Source organism: Oreochromis niloticus, linkage group LG11 (assembly GCF_001858045.2).
Source record: "Oreochromis niloticus isolate F11D_XX linkage group LG11, O_niloticus_UMD_NMBU, whole genome shotgun sequence".
In the NCBI taxonomy this organism is placed as follows: Eukaryota; Metazoa; Chordata; class Actinopteri; order Cichliformes; family Cichlidae; genus Oreochromis; species Oreochromis niloticus.
In genome coordinates, this window is record NC_031976.2 from 30796543 (window position 1) to 30821998 (window position 25456).

The 25456-nt window shown below is 41.8% G+C and overlaps 1 protein-coding gene across 2 annotated transcripts; it reads right to left on the reverse strand.

Annotated features, from left to right (window-relative positions):
- Positions 1-50: 50 nt before the first annotated feature.
- Positions 51-24737, reverse strand: prdm1a (PR domain containing 1a, with ZNF domain). Of its 2 annotated transcripts, none has more exons than XM_005455164.3 (7): positions 24587-24737; positions 10975-11304; positions 8911-9030; positions 7415-7667; positions 2745-3826; positions 2474-2602; positions 51-2356 (listed from the first exon to the last, which is right to left on the reverse strand). In XM_005455164.3, the coding sequence occupies exons 2-7, from the start codon at positions 11281-11283 to the stop codon at positions 1751-1753; spliced, it is 2499 nt and encodes an 832-aa protein (XP_005455221.1). In that variant the 5' UTR covers positions 11284-11304; positions 24587-24737; the 3' UTR covers positions 51-1750. The 2 variants fall into 2 exon arrangements, with proteins under 2 accessions (XP_005455221.1, XP_005455220.1); XM_005455163.4 differs by lacking the exon at positions 24587-24737 and adding an exon at positions 14422-14666.
- Between the last annotated feature and the right edge of the window lie 719 nt (positions 24738-25456).

A 25456-nucleotide genomic window follows, 5' to 3' on the forward strand; every position in this document is an offset into this window, starting at 1 on the left:
GTTTTGTTTTCCAAAACCCAAATGAAAATAAGACACACAGAGCCATATCGTTTAGATTTCAACAGTGAAGATTTATATCATAATTTACACATTTTGACATATTCGCTCATAAATAACTATGTAAACAGAATGTAAACAGAGACAGTTTTTAAGGGTATCACCTCTGGAGTTAAAGCTCTGAACAAAGACACACTTTGGTCGAACATTAGTTAGAGAGCAAGACAATGAAACAGAGGAGGAAGCTACGGAGATCAGGGTGTTGGCATGTAACTGCTAACGAAAACCACAGTTGCACCGTTGTAGTAACATTAAGTTGGGTCTTAATGCCATTATGACCAGTTTCAGATATCTTGTACAAAGTGTGAGTGGTATGAGCATCGGCACTGAAGATATAAAGTAGGACGAGGGGGCCAGTGCATGAAGGAAGGCCGAGGTGCTTTGGTGTAGGCCAGTTCGTTAACGAGACGGTGGACGGGCAGGGTTGAAGAAATGGGCCATTGTTTCTCAACCAAAGTATTAACAAATAACATTAACGACAATAAAATCAAAAACATGAAACACAACGAAAGACCACAGCTAAAGAGTGAACACAAAATACATCATCCCTTCCCTTCTTCAGCATTTTGATTTCTCAAGTCCTTCTTCCTTTGTTTGGATCTTTCCATTTTTTTTGGTGCGCATTTAAAATGAAAGCCAAGTCAACTTTGGTTTCTGGTGTCAACTGTAAATCCCTAAATGTGAGGACGTTCACATCTCTGTTGGGTGTTGACAACGTTAAATAGAAGATAAAACAAAACAAGAGGAGGGACGAGGGGACGGAGGTGGCTTACCAGCCTCCCAAGTCTGTTATGTGCTACACGTTGAGCAGGCTGTGCCTCTTCTTTGGACCACATGAAGAGCTGCACTCCAGTTCGATTTGGTTCTTCTTCTTCAAGTAGCAAAAGAAAGCAAATAAATACAAAACTCCCATCTTCAGCTGTCCTTTTAAATGCAAACACTCGCAGACACACACTCATCGCATCCACACTGAGGTAACCGTTGTGAAAAATATACAAAAAAATGCCCTTTCTTCTTTCATTTAAATTAAGTAGGCATCAGAAAAGGGCGTAGAGAAGTTATTAAGCAGGGCTGAGTTAAACGTCTTCTTTCTAAATTAACAAATTGCTCTGCCACGCTTTGGCAAGCTCTCTTAAGCCTTTCAACCTGCTATTATTGGTTTCTACATTTAAATAGGCAAAACCCTGAAGAATGGATACCCCTGTTCTATAGGTCAGAGGTCACAAGACAGATATATGCATAGCGAGAGCGACTATCTACAGAGAAATGGCCACAGGAAAAAAAAACTTTAGAAAATCAATGTAACCATCCCTTCCACATATTGCTTTTGAAGACAACAAATAAAAGTAAAATAAATTAAGTATATAACAACAAAATGATCAAAAAAAACATGGACATCTGAAATTAAAAACAAAATAATACAAGAACAATAATGATAAAAGCATTATATTATTAACATTACAGGTAAATCCTGTGTACATGATTGTCTCTAAGTATAATAAATGCTGAAACCATTAAGTAGTCATGGGACAGTGCAGCCCTGAGTACGTGAGTCCCTGATAGGTTTAAACCCTGGAGTGGTCATGATGTCACTACTCATGACAACCAGGTAGACATATTTACAGTTGTTGCTCCTGGCAACCCAGTCCACCATGCAGTCTTGGCTCTATGTCTCTCAGGTGCAAAAGGTCACTTAAGCGTGATCCTCTGATTCCTGCTTGACAGTTATGTTAGCAGGAAGTGGGGGGATGGGACTGCTGTGCCGCATCTTGATGACCGACGTCTCGTTTGGGGACTCGTACGCACCATAACCTGCAGACCGAAGCTCAGTGGCGTTACTCTTGTGGTGGGGATGGAAGTGGGAGGACTTAATGTCAGTCTCCCTCCACAGCATCCCCAAAACCTGCTTCTCCAACATGGCTTCCATCTCCACCCCTCCCTGCAACTGCTCCAGTCGCTCAGCGTGTTCGCTGACGTCAAAGCGCTCAATCTCCTCATTGGCGCGGTGCACTTCCTCCAAGGCAATCTGGCTTGAAATGGCTGGGCTTCCAGAGCTGGAGCTTGCAGCCAAACAATAGCCCTTCAGGTGAAGTCGCAGGCTACACAGGTGGATGTAGTGGCGATGGCAGTGGGGGCATTTGTGTGGACGCTCGCGGGAGTGCAGGCGCTTGTGCAGCTTAAGGTGGACAAACTGGGTGAACTTAGCAGGACAGAGTTTGCAGTGGTAGGGCTTCTCCCCTGAGTGAAGGCGCAAGTGAGTTTTCAGGTTGCTGGTGCTGCTGAAGCGCTTGTGACAAACCTGAATGATGAGATGCAAAAAAAGAAATGATGTCAGAACCCTGTAGAAACCCACCAGTTAACAGTCATCTATGCTCATTAGCACTCTGGTAAAGCAATAAATGTGATATTTTCTCACCTGACATTCATGTGGCTTCTCCCCAGTGTGGACCAGGTAGTGTTTCTGCAGGTGAGCCAGCTGGGTGAAGCCTTTGCTACAGGTTTGACATTTGAAAGGTCTCTCCCCACTGTGGACGCGAAGATGAACCTGCGTGACAAGAAGAGAAAAAAAAATCAGCTTAGACCTAGTCCAAAACCTTCTCTACATGCTAATTACAAAATTGTAATTTGAAAAGCATGCAGGACTAATAATAAGCTAAAAACACATGACTTTGACAGCCAAAACCTACCTTCAGGTTTGACAGCTGTCCGAAGGTCTTGCTGCACACGTTGCACTCGTATTTGATTTTGCCATTCTGCTTCTTCAGAGGGTAAGGCAGTGCCTTGTAGCCTGCTGAGCCTGCACCACGCTTCACCTTGGTCAGGTTAATTGCCTCATCATCGGGACAACGCTCACTGGTGTTGCCCAGCAGGGCTGAGGTAGGCTTAGTGGGCACCTGCTCACTGGGAGGTGCTGTGCCTGCAGTCGGGGAGCCGCTGGAGGGAGCGTGGGCTGAACCATGAGAGTGAGGGTGCCTGGGATAAGTGCTGTGAGGACCTGTTGTGTCTCTCAGAGAAGTAGCAGCTGAGAAGGCACTTGTGGGCCCTGGAAGGAGGAAGTCTCTGTGGCCAGAAATGGAGGAGGGATGCACAGGGTCAGGGATAAGGAAGCGCCTCCCTGTTTCAGAAGGCAGGAGGGGTACATGATGGGGCAGGAGGTTGCTGTAGAGGGGATACATCCTGGGAAAGATTGCTCCTACAGTAGGGATGCCACCACCAGGGAGAGGATAGTGATGGGGCATAAGGTAACGTGAGTAAGGGGCCCCTGGAGGGTAGAAGGGAGAGGAGAGGGGGGCAGATGGTGGGGAATAACCAGGATAGGTTCCCAGTCCGGTGGGATAGAAAGAAGCAGGCGATGGTGCTGCACCAGAGGGGCTCCCGTGAGGGCTGCTCTCTGGGCTGCTCCTTGCTGATGGGCTAGGTGTGGCTGAGGACTGGTTGCCAGGCGAGTGAGTTGAAGGGTAAGCAAGGCGGGCAGCTTTGTGATTGAGGAAGTCCTCAGATATTTGAGGGTGGGGCCTGAGAGGTGGGTAGAGGGCACGGGGGTATAGGAGACGATCGGGGCTGTCGGCACAGCGTGGACGTGTGGGAAGCGGCCGGTTGGGCTCCCTCTTTGTGGACGACGAAGATGAGGTGCCACGCAAAATGGAAAGGACACTGTGTTCTTTCTTTGGTGGGGTGGGGGTCACTGCGACAGGGGACGGGCTGGATGTTTCTTGCACATGCTCCTCATTGCTCACCTGCTGCTGCTTTACCTCCAAAATAGACTGCTCTGAAGGGACAGACAGAGAAAAAAAAAAGGTCAGGGAGGCGTTTGTCAAATCAAAATAGGATCCTCATGATTTGACATTTAAATCACAACTTCTTTATAAGAACATAAAAATCTCTGTAGTAGAGATGTGCGCAACTCTGTGTTAAGAAACACCATTAGTAACTCAGTGGGGCAATTAGCGTGACAGATTTGACGAACGAGTGTGGGGGGTGCGAGGCTGGGGCCAAAAGACGGGAAGTGAGGCGTGACAGCTCCCTTTAGACATTCTGTGTGTGTGTCTATAAAATCAAGATAAAATCAAAATGGTGGCAGACCGACAGAGAGGGCTGATGGAAGGTTTCCTGCTAAAGATATGCTAAGAAAAAGCTTGGCCTCCACCTGCCCTCCATAAACACACATACACACCTACACCATGTGACAAGGTACACACACACAGAGGCGCCTCCAGACAAAGGCCTCTGTCTGATTTGTTGACTCTTCCACTTTTGGACAGCACACACACACGTTTGATCAAGCTCCCGCTCTCCTCATTTTCCTGGCCACTTGCTATTGTTTCCGGGTCAAAGGTTAAATTAAAGCGCTTCCTCCTCACTCACTCGCACCTACTGTCTTCTCAGTATGATGAAAGAGTAGATTAGGAGGCGAGCTCACTCACATACACTCTAAAAGCCCCGGGATGTCAGTTAGCAGCACATCTCGGCTGTTAAATTGCCACAGATGGGCTCTTAAAATGCCGTTGTGTATTACCTATAAGCTCATTTAGAGGGCAGTCAAGTTTTTACTACGAGGTCGCCCAGAGGGACATGCGTGTGTGTGATTGCAGGCGTGTGTGTGTGTGTGTGTGAGAGAGAGACGGAGCACGTCAAAGTTAATCCTAAGTGCCAGTACTGGTGAAATTTGCTCAACTCCTCCTGATTCAGCCCCTCACTCACAGTTGCACACATAGTCAGTGACCCTTTTGTCAGCAGTATAGCGACAGTGTGTAAACACTGAGGTTATCAGTTAGCCTTACTCCTCCTTCTCTACCTCCTCCCTCCATCCCTCTTCTGAAAAACAAACAGGGCAGCCATCTTGGAGATATCAATCTGTCAACACAGCCCTTCTGCCAGGAAGTTCAAGTAGTCAACAGAGGGGGGTGGGAGGTGCAACTCTACCTCCCTCATTCCCTCCTCCACCTTCTTTCTAGTCTTTTTAAGTGGCAAATATATCAGCGCGATTGGCTGACACGCTTGCACACACACATGAGCAGCAAGCTTGTGTGCATGTGTTTGAGATGAAAAGGGTGGCTGTAAATGTGGTGGCATGTCACGCTCCTGACTGTGTGCGTGTGTGTGTGTGTGTGTGGGAAGAGAGAGTGTCTTTGAACACAACGTATATACACACACACACACATGGATGACAGGTGCTCTCCAGCGCTAACACTTCAAGAGCGCATATGACAGCGACAAAAAGAGAAAAAGGAGAAAGTGAGGGAGTAAAACTGTGGTGCATGCCCACTCATTTTGCTCAACACACTTAAACACACACATATGTCTGGTTTTGCTATGACTGCGCTAGAAAGAGCTAAAACCAGAAAGAAAAAATATGATACAAACAACTGTCATCGTCGCGCTCCTCGGGAATATAATACAGGTTGTCGCTCGGTTTGGATCAGTAGCTCTAGTGCCTCCTTAAGGACGCACGTAACATTTTACAAAGAGCAAAACGCAACACTTTGATGAGAATCTAGTGGGCGGTATCAGAGATTTTAGTTTTTGCAGTGTAGACTAATTTCTCTATAACGGTTTGAAGCCCAAAATAATCTAGTGGGTAGGGCTACCAAATTATTGCAAAGAGTTAGTTTATAATGGTTATCTAGTGCCTATTGGCATCGGGGACATTTGCATTAACTAGCTACCCTACCAACTAACTTGGACTTTATTTAGTATTTAATCGGATCACTTTGGCCGCGTCTACTTGCATTAGTAGCGAACAAAATGGGTCCACTTCCTCAAGCAGCAAATCGGTGAAAAATAATCTTTTACAAGAGTCGATGCCGGTAAAGGAACTTTAAATAGACTAAAATCACTAATAAACTTCGATGACTTGATGGTATTACATTCAGTGCGCAGCATGACTATTAAGATTCATCAAAGCAGCTTCCTCTTCTTTTACCTTTTGCCCTTTAAACTGAGTTTCAGTTTAACGTTACTTAGTCAGAAAGATTGTGGTTTTTCTTCTTCGTTTTACTCAGCCAATGACATTATTTCTGACTCCGTTTGTAAAGCTTAACTGTAGTGGGCAACACCAACAGTCAAATGTTTTACTCATCTTAGGAATGAAAGCTCAGTAGAAGTTAAAAAAAAAAATGAAAAAGGGCTAGAAACTTGTGTGGTAGCTCCAAGGCAAAAATGGAGTCAAATGAAACAACTGTTTCTGCTGCAGGTAAGAATCGGTATTCAAGTCACTGGTAGGTCAACAAAGCCTGTGGGGCTTAACTGACAGGGGAGCCTAATTAAAGGCAACACTTCTACTGTACACACGCTGAGTTGCGGGGAGGGGAGGCAGGCAGAGGGATCGTGGGTACCTCCTGCCTCTGTGCCCCAGGTCATGCGCATTTTTCCCTGGGCAGTGGAGTCACTCTGGCTGGGTGTGCTAGTTCCTCTGCCAGCTTAACACTACTATTAGCCTGCAGTCACACCTGGAAACCACTCTGCTCCCACTCTCTGCCTTTGTTTTTCTCTTAGCTCGCTCTCCCTTTGATCAGCTCCACTACAGTGAATGAGCGTAGTTAGTCGGCCGTCTTTAAAGGTGGAGATTAAGCTTTTTTATTGGTTAGACTGATCAGTTAAATACCGTTAGTATGAAATAAAGCACAAATATTTGAGAACTCTTTTTAAAGATTAATACTTATTAATGTGCATTTTGTATATACTCTTATGAGAGCAAGTTTTTCCCGTCAAAAGGTCACCGAAAACACGCAGTCTTGCTTGACACTCTCCGACTCTTCTGCAGAGGTTGATCGAGGTTTTGTGCGTGCACGTGTGTGCGTGTGTGCGAGCTTTTATGTTAAAAGCGGGTCTTTAAGCGTGTAAGACTGTGGCATTAGGGGCCGTATCCCCTGTCTGTGTAATTACACTGTCACTAGCACACACACACACGCAAAAATACAACGATGATACTGACAGAGATGAAAGGTTGTTGGTCTTGTACTTTTGAGTGTGTGTGTGTGTGTGTGTGTGTGTGTGTGTGTGAGAGAGAGATAATGACAGGCTAATGTTGAGAGAGGAAGGAGACACAGCTATATTCAAAAACACTGCTAGGGTTTAAGAGCGGCGACAGGACACAGTCAAGACAAACACACCTACACTGACTATTGATTTCATGTTTTTTTTCATGTGCGGTGGTCAGTGCGTCAGGCGAGTAATAATGCATCCTGCTCTTTCACAGCAAGTGAATGCTGTAGTAAGTTTTAACCACACAAGATGTCAGATAATGAATTATGTTTAACTTCAGAAAGAAAAATTAATGATTAATGTTCCAGTGAATGTCAGTACTTCTACTCATCAACTTTGTGGTTTCAAAAAATGTCAAATCACAGGAACTTACTAAGTTTCTGCATCATCAGCTCCCCAGACGGTGGGTAGTGCAGGCGTCGGGCAAAGTCGTGGCAGTACCAGACAAGCAGCTCGGCACCAGCTGGGACAGGCTTCACAGTATAGAAGTAAATCTCCATGCCATTCTGACACGCCGCCAGGTTCTGCTCTGCTGCCGAGTGGGCCGGGTTCACATACCGCATCCAGTTGGAGCGAGTCTCATCCAGGCCATCGACAAAGTGATGAAACTCCCCATCGACATAAATCTAAAAAGAGAGAAGAAGAAAAAATAATCGCGAGTTAATTTGCCTGAATGTAAGATTACACTGAAGTTAATTTAACAGAAAAAAGGAAGAATAATATAAATTCCGTTTCCTTTGTTCCTTTTTTATGCTTATTCAGGTCTTGTGAGAAGAAACAAAGCAGTAACATGCAAAAAGCCTCTCATTTCACCCCCTCCTTCACTTATTACATCTTAATTACAATGCTAGCAATTTGATGAATAAACAGGTCAGTTAATTTAAGTAGCTAACAAAGCCAATATCTAAATAAGTAGCAATATCTCTTAATTAAATAGTGAACTAGCAAAATTAGGAGAAGAAGTTAAACAACTGGCTAAAATGCTGGTAAAGAAGCAATCATCAATTAAAAAAAATCAGTCAGAAATCAACTCAACAAGTTAAAACAACTGCATGTTTGTCAGAATACTTGATTGAAGTAATTAAAAATAAAGCCAAATAATTTACTTATCATGTAGCAAAGAAGTAGCTGCCACCAAGCAGACACCACTGGTTATAAACTGCATCGCATACATACATCTTAATTCTTTTCTTGCCTCTTTCTTAATGGTTTCATTCCTTACCATTTCCCTCTCTTCACTTTCATCTCTTTGAGCCAGAAGAACAGACAGAGACAGACAGAGAGTGGTGAGGAGGAGGAGATCCTCTTTTATATTGAAAAGGGAAAGGAAAGACCAACTCATTTTCTGCCTCTCCTCCCCCTTTCTCTCTCTGTCTCTCTCGTTCTCTATCTTAATAACTCGTTTCTCTTGGCTTGGTGTGTGTGTGTGTGAGAAAGTGAGATATGAGCATGAATGGAACTGTGGTTAGGTTCACATACTACACACACACACACACACACACACACACACACACACACACACCACACACTGTGTAGGCGGTGGTCAGGTAGATGGTTTTTGAGTGTATGCAGTCGCACTGCCAGTTACTGGTAGTGATGGAGCGTCTTCTGGCGAACAGTGTGTGTCAGTGTGTGTGGACTTACAGGAACGGCAGTGTGACATGCTATTTGTATACGCTGACATCACATCCTCATCTCCGTTCCTTGAACAGACTCACACACACACTCACACACACAGAAAACAGCAAACCCAATTTCCTGTTCGGTGACTGACTTTAGATGTGCGTGACGTCACAGGAAGGGGTCTCTCCGGCTTCTGAGGAAGTATGTGTTTCTGCTGTTGTGTGTATTTTTGATGTTTGCGCTCACCCTCCAAAAGTATTTGCGGTTGGCGTCTTTGGGGACGCTGTCAGCCGTGTAGATCTCGCCCACCAGGGGACCGAAGCGAGTTCCTTTGGGGATGTACTCCCTGCTGCACACGCCAGCCACCTGCACGATGACATGCACATATAGACAGGTTAGGAAAAAACACATCAAGGCCAAACAGGATGTTTGAAGTGGATTGCGTGATGATGATGAAGTCTGAAATGTTTGAAGAGGACGTTCAGGTGTATGGAATATGTGTTTTCATAATATCTGCACATCCATCTGTAGTACATATCATTAAGTCTCATTAAGTCTTATTTCAGATACAGACTCAGACACACAGCATCAACCAGCTGTCAACAGAGACGATGATTAATGAACCAGCTCCACACTTGAGTTCATCTGGAGCGTGTGTGTTGGTGTGTGACTGCAAATGGCTGAAGACAAAACTAAAATCTCTTCCTTCGAGTCTCTCCCTCTGTCTCTCTCCTTACACCTCTACTGCTTGCCACATCAAACCAAAACCACTGCCACTTCACATGCTTCAAGAGGAACCATTCAGATACTTGGGTAAAAGAAAAAACAACAACTGTGTTTCTCCTTTTTTCTCACTCTGTCATCTGATTCAATCAAAGAGCAAGAGGCGAGAAGAAGAAAAGGAAGAAGAAGAAAAGCGAGGGATTATGTGGCGACTAGACGTTTGGCTCCAGCCATGGATGGTAGAGAAACGCACTCACACACATTTTCTTCATGCTTAACCCACACAAACAGAAGTCTTTCCCAAACCCCCTTGTTCCCTGATGACATGGGAAATCCCCATTTTCCCCTTTTTCTCTCAATAGGACCAGACATGAAAATGTGTTAGCATGTGATTTAAAAAAAACCCAACTTATTAACAGGCTTTTACAAAGCTCTCTCTCTCTCTTTGAACAGAATGTAGCTCTCTTTCTAGAAACTGCCATCCTCAGCCTTTCCCTGTTTCCTCTCAGAGATCCATTAAATATTATCTGATAGAATATCAGCTTGTAAACTTCTCTTCAGCTTCCCCCTGATAATCGGCTGATGAAAAAAATCGATGACATCACGAAGCTTTACTGGGAACCTCAAGTGCCAAAACTGACATTTTCTGAGCGACAGTCATGCATCTTTAAAATACCTTGAAACACAGCATAGAAGTGCTGTGGCTTTTCTACTTTAAAATGTCCTATCTGTGACAATCTATGAAGTGGAAACCAGTTGCTTTTTTAAAAACTGCTTATTTGTGCTCTTAGTCACTTGGATATCTGATTTGTTTTCTGGAACATTATTAAATGCTTTTTAACCCTTGAAAGCTGCAAACCAGTCTTATCACTCTAAGAGTCATGGTGGTTCTGTGCACACTCCCTGTTATCAAGTTTCAACCATTGCCTGTTGACATTTTGACTTTGCCACCCCCAGTTAGATCAGTGAAAAAAAAATCTATTACTTTAAGCTTATCTAAAATCATCTAGTGGGCGACTGGTTAGTAAAGAAGAATTATTTACAGGATAGGAAATCTTGAAATACTTCATATGAAGCATTCGAGTGATCAAAGCTCAAATCACACTCTGACACTTTCTCATTTAGCAGTTTTAAGACGAGCAGACGGAAACAGTTTGATGCACTGTGTTGAATGAGAGGCTCGATGGTGCCCCCTGCCTGCATGGTTCGGTATTTCAAGTAGTTTTATGACTTGAAACAATTGCGATCAAGGCGCCATAATTTTTTTCAGATGACACAATCCTTTTCATGGATAGATACAAGCTGATAAAACAGCACTGTAAGTCAAATCTGTTTCTGATGTTTCACACACCCACGCACACATACATGCCTCTGTGTGTGTGTGTGTGTGTGTGTGTGTGTGTGTGCAGTTTTATGAGACCTGACCCCTTTTTCATTACATGACCCATGTCTGACTCACATTTGTGTGTTTGTACAGATGCCTTTCTCTGCCTCAATGTGTATGAAATATTCTGGCTGGAGAGAAAGTTTGTCTGTCTGCCAGCATGTGCCTATGTGTGAGTGTTTGAGTGTGAGAGAGAGTCTGACCTCCTTGCTGCCAGCCAGGTGTTTGAAGGCCAAGTTACGGGGTAGCGAAGCCTCGGCTCTGGTCGTCGACATCATCATGGCATCACCGTCTGGGCCCACCTCACATGCCGTGTCTTTGACAATATACGTGCACTTCTCCTCAAACTCTGCCTCTGTCCACTGTGTCATGTCTGCTTCCTCCATGTCGACGTCGGTATCTGTCATCGTGCCCGCTCCACCTGAGCCTGTGCTGGTTGCAGAGGAAGCCATCTTGGCTCCGTGGCGTGCGTCGTCCTGCTCCATGGTGTGCGCCCCCTCACTGGTCAACATGGCCGAGCTATGAGAGGTCGCCTGGTTGGGAGACACAGACAGGAAAAGGCAAGAGCGAAAAAGGTTATTTCTGATCACTTTTATCTAAATATTTCCACTAATGAAAGCTCAGCAAGTGAAAAACAAAAATAGAAAGAAGTAGGAGAAAGAAAGCCGAGTAGATGGAAGAAAGGAAAAGGAAACTAGATCAATCGAGACAGACGGTAAAAAAGCAACAGAAAGGAAGAAGGGACAGCAAGAGGCAAATAAGAAAAAGAAAAGAAAGTTAAAGAAGAGAAAAAAAGAGAAAGTAGAGAGTGGGAGTGGTGGGAAAAACTACCACAAGAGAAGGAGATATGGGAGGAAATGATAAGAGGAAAGAAAGAAAGAAAAGGATTGGAATGATGCAAGATAAACTCCGAAAGAAGAGATCAGGAAAGACAAAGAGGAGAGGAAGAGATGTGATTATTATGTGTGGTGATTCAGTGAAAAAGGAGGGGGTCTGACTAATGCTACAGTCACACGCACACAGACATACGCACATATAGACACACTTACACACACGCGTAAATGAACATGCACACTGAGGGAAAGACAGGAAGCTGCTTGTCTTGTCAACTATTTAGACTAAATGTTAACTAATTTGGGAAACAATTAGGGGGGAAAATCACAAAATTCCAGTCTTCATTTTGTCATGACTCTAGTAAAGACCAGCTCATTTTAATAATAATAACGATCTAATAATCTAAATGCATACCATTTGCCAAATAAAACTCCTAATCTGGCATTGTAGTAATTTATTCCTTTGACTACAGTCCCAATCATATTAATCGCCTGAACTGGCCCTTCTGGTCTTGCTGGTGTTTGTATTACAAAGCTTAATTGTTATCAGAACTGAGTGATGTCTTCAAGGTGAAACTGAACATGACTCAGGCTGATATAGGAGCGTACGATACCTCAAGGGACAACGATCAAGCGCACTAACGAAAAGCAACTGATGAGGAACTGAGCTTGTGTTCTCACAGATAGTGACGAAATATGATTATGAAAATCCCAAACCATATGAAGAACTGTGTGTAGTTTTTACAAGTTGCGCCGTCTGTGAGATTTTCCCCTTTACATAAGATCAAGCGTAACTAAGTTCTATGCTTGAGCCTCAAAAAATCGACCTGTTTTTTAAATGAACAATATAAAAAAAAGTTATTAACGGTTTGAGCAAACTTTCCAAGTGACCTCTTTGTCTCTGACTTTCTTTCTTTTCCTGAAACAAAGAAAGTTTTCATGTTTTCTTTGCAGTTGTTTTCTCCCGTGCTTTGACTCGAAAAGACAACGACACTGCAACTTGGAGCTTAACTAGCTTATACATGTAAGAAATTTGGACTTTGCTGGATAATGTGATGAATCTACTGAGATTATGTGACGCTAACATCTTCCGTATTTCCTCCCTCTTCATTCCCCCTCCTCCGTGTCTCTCCCTGGGGTTGAAGACAGAGGAAGGAAATGCTGTCTGTGTCTGAATGAAGCTAAAATTGGAAGCAGAGTGGCACTGCAGCGGAACCGGCAAATCATCCCGACTCCCAGCGTGTGTGTGTGTGTGTCTGAGTGTGTGTATGTATGTTAGTAATGGACGGGGGAGTGATGAGGAAGGGAGCGTCAAAACTTTTCCATTTGGGGGGCCACAGCAGCGCAAACAAAACTTCAAACGTGATCCCACCCAAGACAATCCCACACACACATACAGGGACAGGCAGATATCCACAAAGGGACAAACATGCTGCTTGTCCCACGCAGAGCAGCAGAAAGCAGCAGAAAGCAGCAGATCTTCAGTGACCACACTCAGGTCTGCAAATTCTTCTGAAGCCACAAAAAAGAATATTTCCCTCACATTCAACAACTTTCTGTTTAAACAGTCAGCACACAGAGAACAAAGTGACACATGAAGATAAACTCTATAAACACCCTTAGTGACTGAAAATGTAGACTTAGATTTTTAAATTGCAACACTTTTATAGAAGACAACACTTTTGAGCACTTGCGACCAATGCAACTGACTTTCCTGTTCCAGACTTGCAATCAAAAAGTAGTCTCTAAACCCTGAATCTTAAAGAGTCTGTATATTGACTGTAACAGTCTGACTTGCCAGGCTGTAACAAAGCAAATCACCCAAATTACATTTAAGTACCTAAAACCACAAAATCGAATTTTTGACTAGGAAAACAATAAAAACTCCAGTGAGAGAGATTTTTCCCAATCAGTGGGTGGATTTTTTACCACAGAGGATACGCCAAGCGAACAAAAGGTTCTGCCCAATTTGTTATTAAAATGAAGAGCACTTAAAAGTGATCAGTTATGAAAATACAACATTTCAGCTCTCTGCAGAACTCAGAATCTTCTTTGCATAACAGCTGCAACATTGAAAACTAATAGTGAAACCAAGAACCAAGAAACAATTCGCTGTTTGCACATGTAGAGCAACTGAAAAATATATAAAAGGCGAATCTGCATACAGGCAGCCAGATTTCAAATTAAAATGACATTAAATAACAACATTAAATTCTAAAAACTTTTTAAAAAAAAAACAGAAATGAAGAACTGTTTTGTTCTGAAATTCATATGAGGAAAAAACAATACAGTTATAACAAAAATCACGTTTCTATGAACAAGCAATGATTGATTTGTAAAAATATGTAGAAAATATGTCAAATATGTGAAAATGTCATCCCTAACTGAGCTGCTAAACAAATATTGTAATACCTCAGTTTTTCAAACTAGTAAAAGGAACTGCAGCAGCAGCTAACCATTTTAAGAAAAATCTTATTAGAAAAATGAAGTCACGTTGGCTGCAACCTCAAATTTCTAATTAAAAATCGTACTAATGTTCAGAAAACAAGGCTGAAAATGAGATTAAACAAGGCTGAAAATTAGATTAAAATAAGTATATCAAACTGGATTAAGTATTTTTTAAAAACACAAACAAAAAAAAACTCTTAAAGTTTTATTTCTGCTCTAAATTCAGAATTTTTTATTTAGTTTCTCTAAAACTGAAAGAAGAAGAAGAAATCGAAAAATACAAAAGCAAAAAATCAGTCTTTGTTCTTCTGTATCTTTTAGTAAAAGTGTTACAAATTTTGAGCATACAAACAAATGCTCCACACTTACTGTATAACTCTGGTCCCATCCACACATAGGGACGTCCGGTCAGATCCTTTTTCCCTGTATGTCTGTGAAGATAGCGTGTGTGTGTGGGACAGGTGCAGTAGTTCTCCGCTCCTTCTGTCCTTCCAGCTCCGGGTGCTGATATCCACACTAATGCGAGCGTGTGTACTCTGAAGTGAGTGTATGTGCTAGACAGAAGTCTATAGCTCCTCCTCTTGGCTCCACCCCCCTCATTCTCTCCTTCCTAACACACACACCAACTTTTCTTTGGAAGGAAGCAGCATGCGCTTTCACCTGAGGCCATAAGCTATACACACACAGAGACGCCGACACACACACAACACTGAAAACACAGCCTTTTGTCCCCCTGCCTGTTTTTTTTTTTTTTTGCAGTGATTATGATTATGTGTGAATGTAAGTGTGTTTTTTTTGAGTTTGGGAGTGTGTTTCTCTGTGAGTGTGTCCATTCACAGCATTTAAAGAATAAACAACAACAACATATGTGTGCGTAAGAGTGTGTGTGCATGTGTGTGCATGTACTGGGGGAGGAAACTTTGAGTCACTGTCACAGGACATCCCTCTCTTCCTCAGCTAAACACACACACGCGCTCACACACACACACACACCCACCCACACACACACACACACACACACACACACACACACACACACACACTTTGCGTATACCTCTAGGGGGCAGGACTGGTTTGCTCTTGCTGCTTTCGCAAAACAACTTAAAAGTACTCTCTCTCTCTCTTTTATTGTCTCTCACCCTTTCTCTGTTGCTCTGCATCTTCCCCTTCAAATAACTTGCTCTCTGTCTTTCTCCATATGCTTCTTCCACTTTCTTTCTTTCTTTTACATTTTACAATGACTTAATTTCTGTTTTAATAGAAAAAATAATTGTGCCTCATTTGCTCACATGCGCTTGCACATGTCTGACAGGAAAGAAGAAGAAAGGGCAAAAAGAACAAACTCAAGCTATTACAACTGGTTTAATTTAAGGGCAAAAAGCTGTATCCACTGTAATCTAAATGTAAGGAACTCTTCTTTATCTCCTTAGGGCCATCATCACCGGTCAAAGTAATTCTGGAGGAGATTTGAATGTAAAGACATTGTTATTAAGGCAAATAAACTAAAGTTAGGGTATGTCACTGGTAACTAAGACACTGAAAGACAACACTGCGGTTACATTTAAAACCCATGGTAATATCTATAAACAGATATCAGCATATGAATATGTATAATCAATCTGCAACTGACAAACACCAACTTTTACCACTGGAAGTGGTTTGGTGTTCATTGTTTAGCTCAAGTAACCCTTTACATTTGAGCAGGCTCTGGTTGCATGCAGGTAGATATTTCTTTTGAAGAACAAAGTGCACCAACTGTAACAACTATTGCCTTACAGCCACTTAACTTTTTAATACATCTGCATTCCTAAACAACGAGTAGATGACAGAACAGGAAATCTTATCTCTTCTGGCTTCACTGGAAGCACAAAAATATCGGTCTTTGCTTCCGGACGTTAAGTCATCAGACAATAGCTGACAGACTGGATCTACAACGGCACTGGCTGTAGATTACAAAAGAGAAATTGTTCTGTATAATACCCAAAGGTCTAAGTAAAACAATACACTCTCTCATCGGGATAATTCTGCTGCTTATTGTAAAATATGCCCTCAATGGTAAGATGTTTATGGCTATAGTTGACACGGGGAAAAATGAAGCCAATGCAAAGTGCCCAAAAAAACTGCAGTTACTCTGGCTCCGAAACCAAGTCGGTCGCTATAGTTTGATATCTTAAGATGCCCAACTTTGCAGCATTTAAAAAGAACCTGCTACAAAAATGATTTTGGCCTTTGGATAGTTTGATAGATGTCTGCACCCCGGCAGTTGTAACCAATGGACGTCTGCCAGGCCTCACCTTCACTGCTTCTCGACAGTGTTTGTCATGTTGGTGCTGTTGGTGCAAATGAATTAACTAAGACAGCAGCAGCCAGAATGTTTAAACAAGTTTTCAAAATGAAGAGTCCAAAATCAACGGGTGATATTACGATGGCTATGCATGCATCATTTATACAGTCCACAGGTGTAAGTAAGACAACGGCTTTCGCTCAGTTCTCTCTTGCTATACATTTTGTGTCTGTCTTTCTTTTTTCTTCCTATACGTCCTCTTCTCAGCTACCAGCTCAGTGGCATGCATAAAATAACGCACAGCTCTCACTCATTCGGCTTGTTATAACAAAAGCTCACTCTCTTACTAACACTGGAAATTCCCATCTAATTGTCCCCCTGACTCCCTCAATTTACCTCCTACTCATTCGCCTCCCTCCTCTCCTCGTTTTCTCCTCATTCCCTTTGATTTCCACATTGTATTTACAAAAATGATTTTCCACACTGACCTCTAACTCTAGTTTTTCCATCACTTTTCCCCTTTTAAAGCCTCTGTTCCTCTCAGGATTTTCACGTTTTTTTGCTCAGGTTGCAGAAGTGTTTTTTTTCATCCATGAAACGAAATTCAGTAGGTCAGTATAAGATTGGAAGCTAAATTGATAAGTATATTAGAACTTCACAATAGAATTTTAAAAATATATGCAGAATGAGTGTGACAAAAAAACAAGAATACATTTTTTAATTGAGACTGAATGAAATTATATTTGATTTTGATTTTTGTTTAACTGAGAAATTCTCCATTCATACTATGAATTTTTGAGGGCAATTAATTTGATTATTCTCTTGTCTCGAAGCGTATGACTTTTTAGTCTACAATGCAGACTGACATCAAACTGAAAGGAACCGAGTATGTGTACATGATATGAGTACTAGTCTGACAATCATCAGTATCAGCCTTCAGAGGCCTAAATGAGCTTCCTTCTGTTTGTGTTTTTTTTTCTTTAATGAAGAATGATGATCAGGAAAAGAAAACAAGCAACAGGAAGACGACGAGAAGAAAGCAAGAGAGAGAGAGAGAAGGAGAGAGAGACATCGGACCTCTCTCGCTCTGTCTCTGGTGACAGAGGGTCTGACCACATCACTCGCTGCCTACTGCTTCCTGCCAACGGACGACCCCAGCATACACACACACACACACACAGCTGCAAATCTGTCCCACAGCTGTCGGACATGTTGATGCTTTACAACCAAGCAATTCCTCCCTGTGCAAAACAACCGGCGACAGAAAGGGAGAGAGAGAGAGCAGATGAGACAGAGAAAGCTTGAGGAGAAAGAGATATTAAAAAGAAAACACTCTTTTACTCGAAGGAGTACATTTTTTATCTTCCATCATCATTTTTATGATAGAAGATTTACTTAAAAATGACTATGTTTGCCTTTCAAGTTTCCTTCGCACTCTTTGTGAGGGGGTGAGGACATTTATATAGCTTTGGGGTATCTGAAGGTGGTGGGGAGCAGTATCTGAAGTTACCCTGAAGTCACACTGAAATGTGCTTTTTTAAATTGTATTGTTTCCTCAGTGGCCCTGCATGCATACCTGCAGGATACAGAGAGGACAGACAAAAGAGGGTCCAAAGACCTCCTGGGTCTCTGTTGGTTTAACAGAGGGCCTCTATCACAACCATGCTCACACATACAGTAGCGTGAGCACACACATATTCTCCCCTTACACAAACTTTCTACTCAGCTTGCCATTTAAACTCTTTGAGTTTTCTTGAAATCTGCCATTTGTGAGAAATTTTCAAAACACAAGGAAGTACAAGGAAGAGCGGAGAGAAGAGGAGAGTAGAGAAAGAACAGAGACAAAGAGAAAGGTGGGTTTCAGGACATACATGTGGGATTAACACCTCACATTCCTTTGAGTAAACCACAACCTCTCTGTCTGTGTTTATCCCCTAATAGCAGTCAGGATCTGGTAGTCTGCATGCTCTATGGCCAAAATATATGTGCACACCTAAACATGTATCTCCATCTTTTATGAAAGATTTTCTTCCAACACTAAGTGTTAAGACTTTGCAAGTTTCAGTTCACAGAAAAGGTGATAGGAAGTATTAGGACGACTAAAACTCCACTTAGCTTTGGTTACATTTTTAGAAAGATGTTAGATCTTTCATCTCTTAAATCGCTGATCTGGATATGAACATGATTGTTTGGTAAGAGTGAAAATACACCAAGGTTACAATCCCTTTTCAGGTTCTAGTGAGAAGTCAGAGAGGAGACAAGAGTAGTTTTTCAGTTCTGTTCATATAAATTGGTGGCAGCAGTTTAAATTGTTTGGTTCAACAGAGATTTGCCTTGAAAATATTTTATTTTATTTCTAAATTCTAGAAAGAAAACACACATCATTGTTTGTATTTTGGAAATTATTTGGGCCAGTAAAAACATCTAACCACGAATGCATAGATGCTAAAGAGAAAGTCCCTATAAAGTGAAACACACACAGTCAGTGGGTCTATGGTCCTTGTTGCCACTTGCCTAGAAATTCTGTCCATAAAAATTATGAACAGAATTCCGACACATGACAACTCTGGAAAAGAGCTGGTTTAGCTCTCCATGATCAGAATGAGATCTGTCATGTTCCTCCTGAATCTGAGGTTTGCCAACTGCTGCAGAGCTTCCCAGGGTATGATATCCACCACGCTCTGGTGTCCTTTCTTAAAGATGGGAACCACTACCCAATTCTGCAATCTGTAGGCATCACCACGGGTCTCCATGAAAAATGTTGCAGAGGTGTATCAACCAAGACAGCCACACAACATCCAGTTCATTAAAGACGTCAGTGTGAATCTCACTCAGGTAAATCCCAATTTACTCCAGGCCCTGCACCGAAAAATTTGTTGAACTACTTCAGTAATCTCGCCCCCTTGTCCTATTCTCTGCCTCCTCTATGGAAGGCGTGTCAGTGGGGTTGAGAAGAACCTTGCAATCTTCCTTCCACCACCCAACTATAAAACTCGGTTGAAGGCAGCACCATCCCACTCGCAGTATAAACTGTGTGAGTATAGCAACACTTTCCCCTCCTGGGTTGCCTTGCTGTTTGCCAGTTTTAGGTGAGCCCAACTATATCCAGACAATATCTTTCAACCTCAAACACTAGTTCAGGCTCTTTTCCATGTCCCAAGGGCTAGTTTCAACAGTCGGAGATGAGACTGCCAGTATCTCTGCCCTTAAATGCCACCCAACACAGAATGCACCCGACCAACCCCTCGACACGTCCTGCAAGTGTTGAACACATGAGAGGGAAGGCCCGCATTGCCCTTTTGGGTCCCTAAAGCTAAGGTCAGCTACTAGGTGCTCAGCATTGAGCTCCCCAAGCCTGCATCCAAGATGAGGTCTCGAAAACCTTGTCCCAGGCAGGATAAGCTGGTCCCTTAAATATTTCCTCATAGGTTTTTTTTGAATTGCTCTTTGTCTTGCTCGTCACCCAGGACCAGTTTGCATTGGGACACCCTATCAAGGCAAAAGATGACAACATAGCTCCTGGAATGTCAGGGACACACAAGTCCTGCCACAATGGTAAGTTGGTAATTCCTAGAGGGTCAAAGAAAGAGTTCATCCTGATAAAAGTTAAACACTTTCTTCCCCTTTCTCTCGAAATCTTCCCCCCTCCTCTTTTCTTTCTTCTGCCTTCCCATCTTCCCCCATTCTCTCCCCTCGAGTCCTCCCTTGAGTTCTAAACATTTTAATTGAAGCCCACAGGCCATTTGATGCCTCGCCAAATTACTGCAGAGATCAGCTATTGTCCATTTCCTTTGTATTTGTGTCTGTGTGTGTGTGTGTGTGTGTGTGTGTGTGTGTGTGTGTGTGTGTGTGAGTGAGAGAGAGAGAGACAGTGTGCTACTATGACTGTTACACTGTAGGCCAGTATATGGTGGACCCTCTAAAAGTCTGTGTGGGTTATAGGGAGTTAATCCCTGAATAGAGAAGCCATTAGAGAGAATTAGGCAGGTTAGACCTAACCATGATCCCCTCCTCTTTATTTGTGTGTCTTCTTGTGTGTGGAACAACGCGTGGCATGCAGCAGGTTGAGGGCCTCAAAATGTAGGTGGAGGTCCATCAGGGGTGGAAGGGGGAGGGGTGTGAGGTAGCCACCTCCCCTAATCTTGCCAATCCACCCCTGCTGTGTGTACAAGCACAAACACATAAATGGGCTCATCTTGACACCATCAACAGATGGCTATAGCAGAGAGGCCGAGGGTAAACTTGAGCAATATCCAAACCAGACAGTAACCCTCCACATTATCCCCTCCCCCAGAGTCTATAGCTAATCAGACTGCACGCAATCAAATACTCTACTCATCAAGAGACAGCTAAACAGTCATTCAGGAGTGTGTTCAGAGGTCATATTAAAATATTTTTTTAGCACGAAATAATGCATGTTTACATGATACTGACTTGAACTGATTGATGCTGACAATATCGGTCTATAAATCATTAACAACTATAATGTGTTTCCAAGAATTCTATAATAATTAATTTCTAAAAACAATGTTTTAACCAAATGAGCCAGATTTCTGCGCTATGCCAAACTCTTCAATAGGTTCTTTTGGTAGATGTTGGGCAAACCTGAGTCCCATTTATGGTCAGGCAACAATAGCTCTGTTGCTAAGGTTAGAAAAAGACGTGTGTCTGAAGTCTGTGTGAGCAAACTGTTTTTCCAAACTTTGAGTAAGTATTGCCAGTGCCTAAATATATCCATGAAAAATGTTACTCTGGCTAATTATTTGTGTATATGCATAATTTATAATGGTACAGCCCATTTCGCCTTTGAAATCCATTCAATTTGTAAAAGAAACCCCAAAACCCAAAAAGAAAACTCAGAGTTCATTATTTTCATGAAATCTGTTGCATAAGCCACAACCAGTATTTAAAGTATGAACACCACTTTCTTCCTTATAACAAATTAGATGACCAACATAGCACCACTAAGGTGACTAAGCCAATAAGGAGCTTGCTATTGCAAAAAGAAACAGGTGGAAACAGTCAGACTGGTTGTCGTCAAAACTCTGAAGTCCAAATATCAGCAAACAATAGCCAGACACGATAACTGAATCTTGAAGTAATTTCTCCTTGTTGCTTTTTCTCAAGAAATAGCATAACGTGACATTTTTGTATACAGATTAAGCAACCACATGCATTGTCTTCATTAGCAAGTTTTCGAGGGCTTTTCTTTCATCTTTGTAAGAGGCTAGGATAGTTGTTTTCCCCTACTTCAAGTCTTAATACTAAGCTAAGCTAATCGTCTCCCAGATCCAGCTTAATACGCAGACATTGGCGAGGTATTGATCTTACCATGGTGTTAAGGCACAGGACGTAAATTACAGACTGTTCTTCTGTCACTTTCAGTGGTAGCTACCCTGGTAAAATATTTACATTTTGTTTTCACCCTGTTTAACATTAGTAACCTGATTTCTCTTTCTGTTTGGAAAATCAAAGAAAATTCCTTCCAATCAAATAAAGATATCATAAAACATCTGGAATAAATGATTTTGATTAATCTGGATACAAAAAACAACCAACAATAAACACAACAAAGCTTTTTAGTGACTTTGATAAGTTAACAGAGCTTACAACCCCTAATTGTTGTGTTTGTTCTTCTACTTGTCATTCATTTTCCAGACTCCAGTCCAGGCATGTGAGTCAGTTTCACTGCTCCGTACGTCACTTGCAGCCAACAACAAACGTCAGCACTGAGATGAGCTGAAAAAACCTTCTAAGAAACAAAAATAAATCAACTTTTATAAAAGCACTTTTGCAAGAAAAAGGGACACAGAGTCTTTCTGCACTCACTGTCAGGTAGCCATTAAAACTTGAGGACATAAACATGTTCCAGCAATATTCCAGTAAACAGCGGAAACTTGAAGTGAGTCACCACATGAAAAAGCACCACTGAGATAACGCTCACAAGTACACATGCCTGATGTAACACCAACCTACATCCTGGTAGTTTCAATTAGAACAAGCCTCAGGAAAAAACATTTTAGTCCAACTATTATACTCGCAGTGAGTCTTTGGTTGATGAAATCTAATTAATAGTCACTTTTCTTTCTCGTGTTTTATGATAACATTCCAAAGTATTCTCAATATTGCTAAAGAGCCTATTACTGTAGTATAAAAGTAAATTATGTTTATTTAGCTTCTACCTTTATTTTTGTAACTGTTACAGTCTTCTTATGTGCTTTACTCTGCCCTTGCTTTAAGCAGCTTGTATTCAATTGTGATGGACTTAGCAGTGAATACTCTGGCGATGACCACTGATATGAATACAGTTATGAAATAAAACCCTATGAGCACTTATAGCAACATATGGAACTGCAATTTCTTTTTTGTTTAATAAGATTTATGAATCAGCAGACAACTCCAACTCAACTCCAGTCACTTTTCCCTTATTATGAAGAAGCTACAGTTTGCACCAAAGTCATTAAAAAGAACCGTGACTATGATATATTTCATACAATACCGTTAATTCAAATCTGGTATTAAAAACACTGTATATGTTTTAGTTTATGTAAAATCTTAAGAACTACACCCTCTAAACTGGGTGCAGAATAACTGGGCTGTGCAGAACTGCTGGTACGGCTGCATTGGGTCAATATCTATCTAAACTGCCTCACTGGTCTTAACTGGAGAAGACTTATGAATTGCTAAGCTGACTGAACTAGCAGAATGCCAGAATCCTGTGTGATATGGATCGTGACTGTTGGTTTTGTTTGCTATCTTAAGGCATTTTGACTCCTTGTACAGTAGGAGAAAACTGTAGGCTTGGTTTAAGTGGACACTTATAACCAGCAACTGTGAGCACTTTTAGTTGACTAAATACTTCATATCCATCAGGACAGAAGCGCTAAGAACACAGTTGTGACATGTTTGGAATTTTCTTCATCCATAAGCCTTTTCCCATTTCTCATCGACTGGAAAGCTGGAAAGCTAACGTCACTCCCCCTGGAAATCAAAACTAAAAACTGTGCAGGCAGACATTTTTTATGCTCTTGGCTCTTAGATATAGCAGCTTGGTCATGATACCGCTGGAGTGCAAGGCTGAGTGCTCTGGTCATACTATTTATTAAATATTTAGGACTTTTAAAACAATGAAACTAAGGCCCACAGGTTGAAATAGTCCAGATTCCTTTTAAAGCTCTTAAAGATTATTGCATTAAAAATTGCATTAGGTTTTTCATACTAAGTTATTTTATATTTTGATCATTTCTTTGACATATAATGGACTTGAGGAGATCTAAAGTAAAATGAAATGAATGTTGGTTGACACAGTTGTGCAGAAAAGCCATTTTTGAAGCAGTCTGTGTGGAATTAGCATGTTCTCCCTGTATCCATGTGGACTCTCCTTGTACTATGGCTTCTTCCCACAGTCCAAAAATGTGCAAATTAGTTCAAGTGGCAATTTGTTGGTGTGAATGGTGTGTTGGCCCTGCAACAGACTAGCAACCTGTCCAGGGTATAACCTGCATTTTGCCCTTTGACTGCTATGATATACTCCAGCTTTTTCTTAAAATGCTACTGTTAGTCAACAACACGTTTTTTTTAGTTGGGAAATTTTCTTTCAGAATGATTATGAATAATATTGTATATTCAGGCATGTACCTATCTACCCATCATTCACATCCTTCCCGTAAAGCTCTTCCAGGGCACAATCTGTTTAGACTTTCCATTCCTCTCTGAACCATAACAGGGTTTACACTTGTCATTAGTGTTTATGCTTTTAAATTAAGATCAAGCCTCCTCAAAACCAGGGAGAAAGGAATGAGAGGAAGTTATAACTTCTTGGTAATGAAGAATTACTCTGTGGACTAAAAAACTAGCACCCAAAAGTCTAACCTGTTACACACGTGTGACAAAAGGCAATCTAACTCTTGAAGTATAACAACATAAAAAAAAAAAATCCACGAGTAAAATAACAGACTTATCAAACAACTTCTAACCGAGATAACTCGAGGGTGTGTAAACTCCAGGAATGGGACTATTATAGAACTACAGTAATATATCAAAGCAACCTGTTACACTTCAGTGGAATTCAACTCACAGCTAATGATGGGAGGATGAGCGAAAACGTTGCTCTTATCTGCGGACTACTACCGTAGCAAAATCCCCAATAAACTGATAACAAACTCGCCAATTTCATTACAGTAATCGCAAAACAGACTCACACCACACTTCACGCGCGCCTCCCCCTCCCCCGCGTGCCTCGGCTCTCACCTGTTACTCGGAGATGCCCTCCCTCCTCGTCGTCTGCAGGAGTCTTTTGATTGTATCAAACAGATATATTCCTTAATACCACAGCGCTGTTTCGGGCTGCAAAAATGTTGCTAAAAAGACTAAATGTTGCTTCGTATGTTTTCCAATTTTCAATGACAACAAGCAATCTGGCTTAACCCCGCCCCCTTGCCTTTTTAAAAATCCTTCCTTCCACCGTCCATAGAGGGATAGATGATTCATCTACTGGTGATATTTTTCTTTTCATCTGTTCATTGATATTTCTTGTCTGGCTTTTAAAATTAATGGCTTCCCTAGGCTAACTGCTGTTGGCAACTCTTGTTTCCCACTTTCCTTTTTCTCCTTTTTCCTGTTTCTTCCTCCTCATTGACTCCTTCCTTTGACTATATTTCCTCCCTATTCCTCTCTCAGGCCCATTTTATCCTCATGCCTTCCTGTTTCAGTTTAATACACTGGCATGTGTCTTAATTCATCATTGATCATTTATTTTACTGTAAGAGAAAACTTATCATTCAGCTGCCAATGCTCAAACCAGGGACATTGCTGATGGGGCTTGGCACTTCAAATGAAGCCAAAGAGATGACCCAGTTGTCATTAGTTTTTATACAAGAGGTAAATAATCGTGTATTGAACCCTCATCAAACTGTTTTTGGTAGGGAGTGTAGGATTTGACTGCTAATTAACTTTAAAGTAACAATCTAGTGAGTCTATTTGGAAGACTAGCATGCAGCAAACATTAGTGTCAATGGGAGGGAAATGTAAATTTAGGTTGGTTGCTAATGCAGAATGTATTTCTTGCTCTCAAGCATGGGTGTGTGTGTGCTGGCTTAAATGAAGACAAACACTCAATAC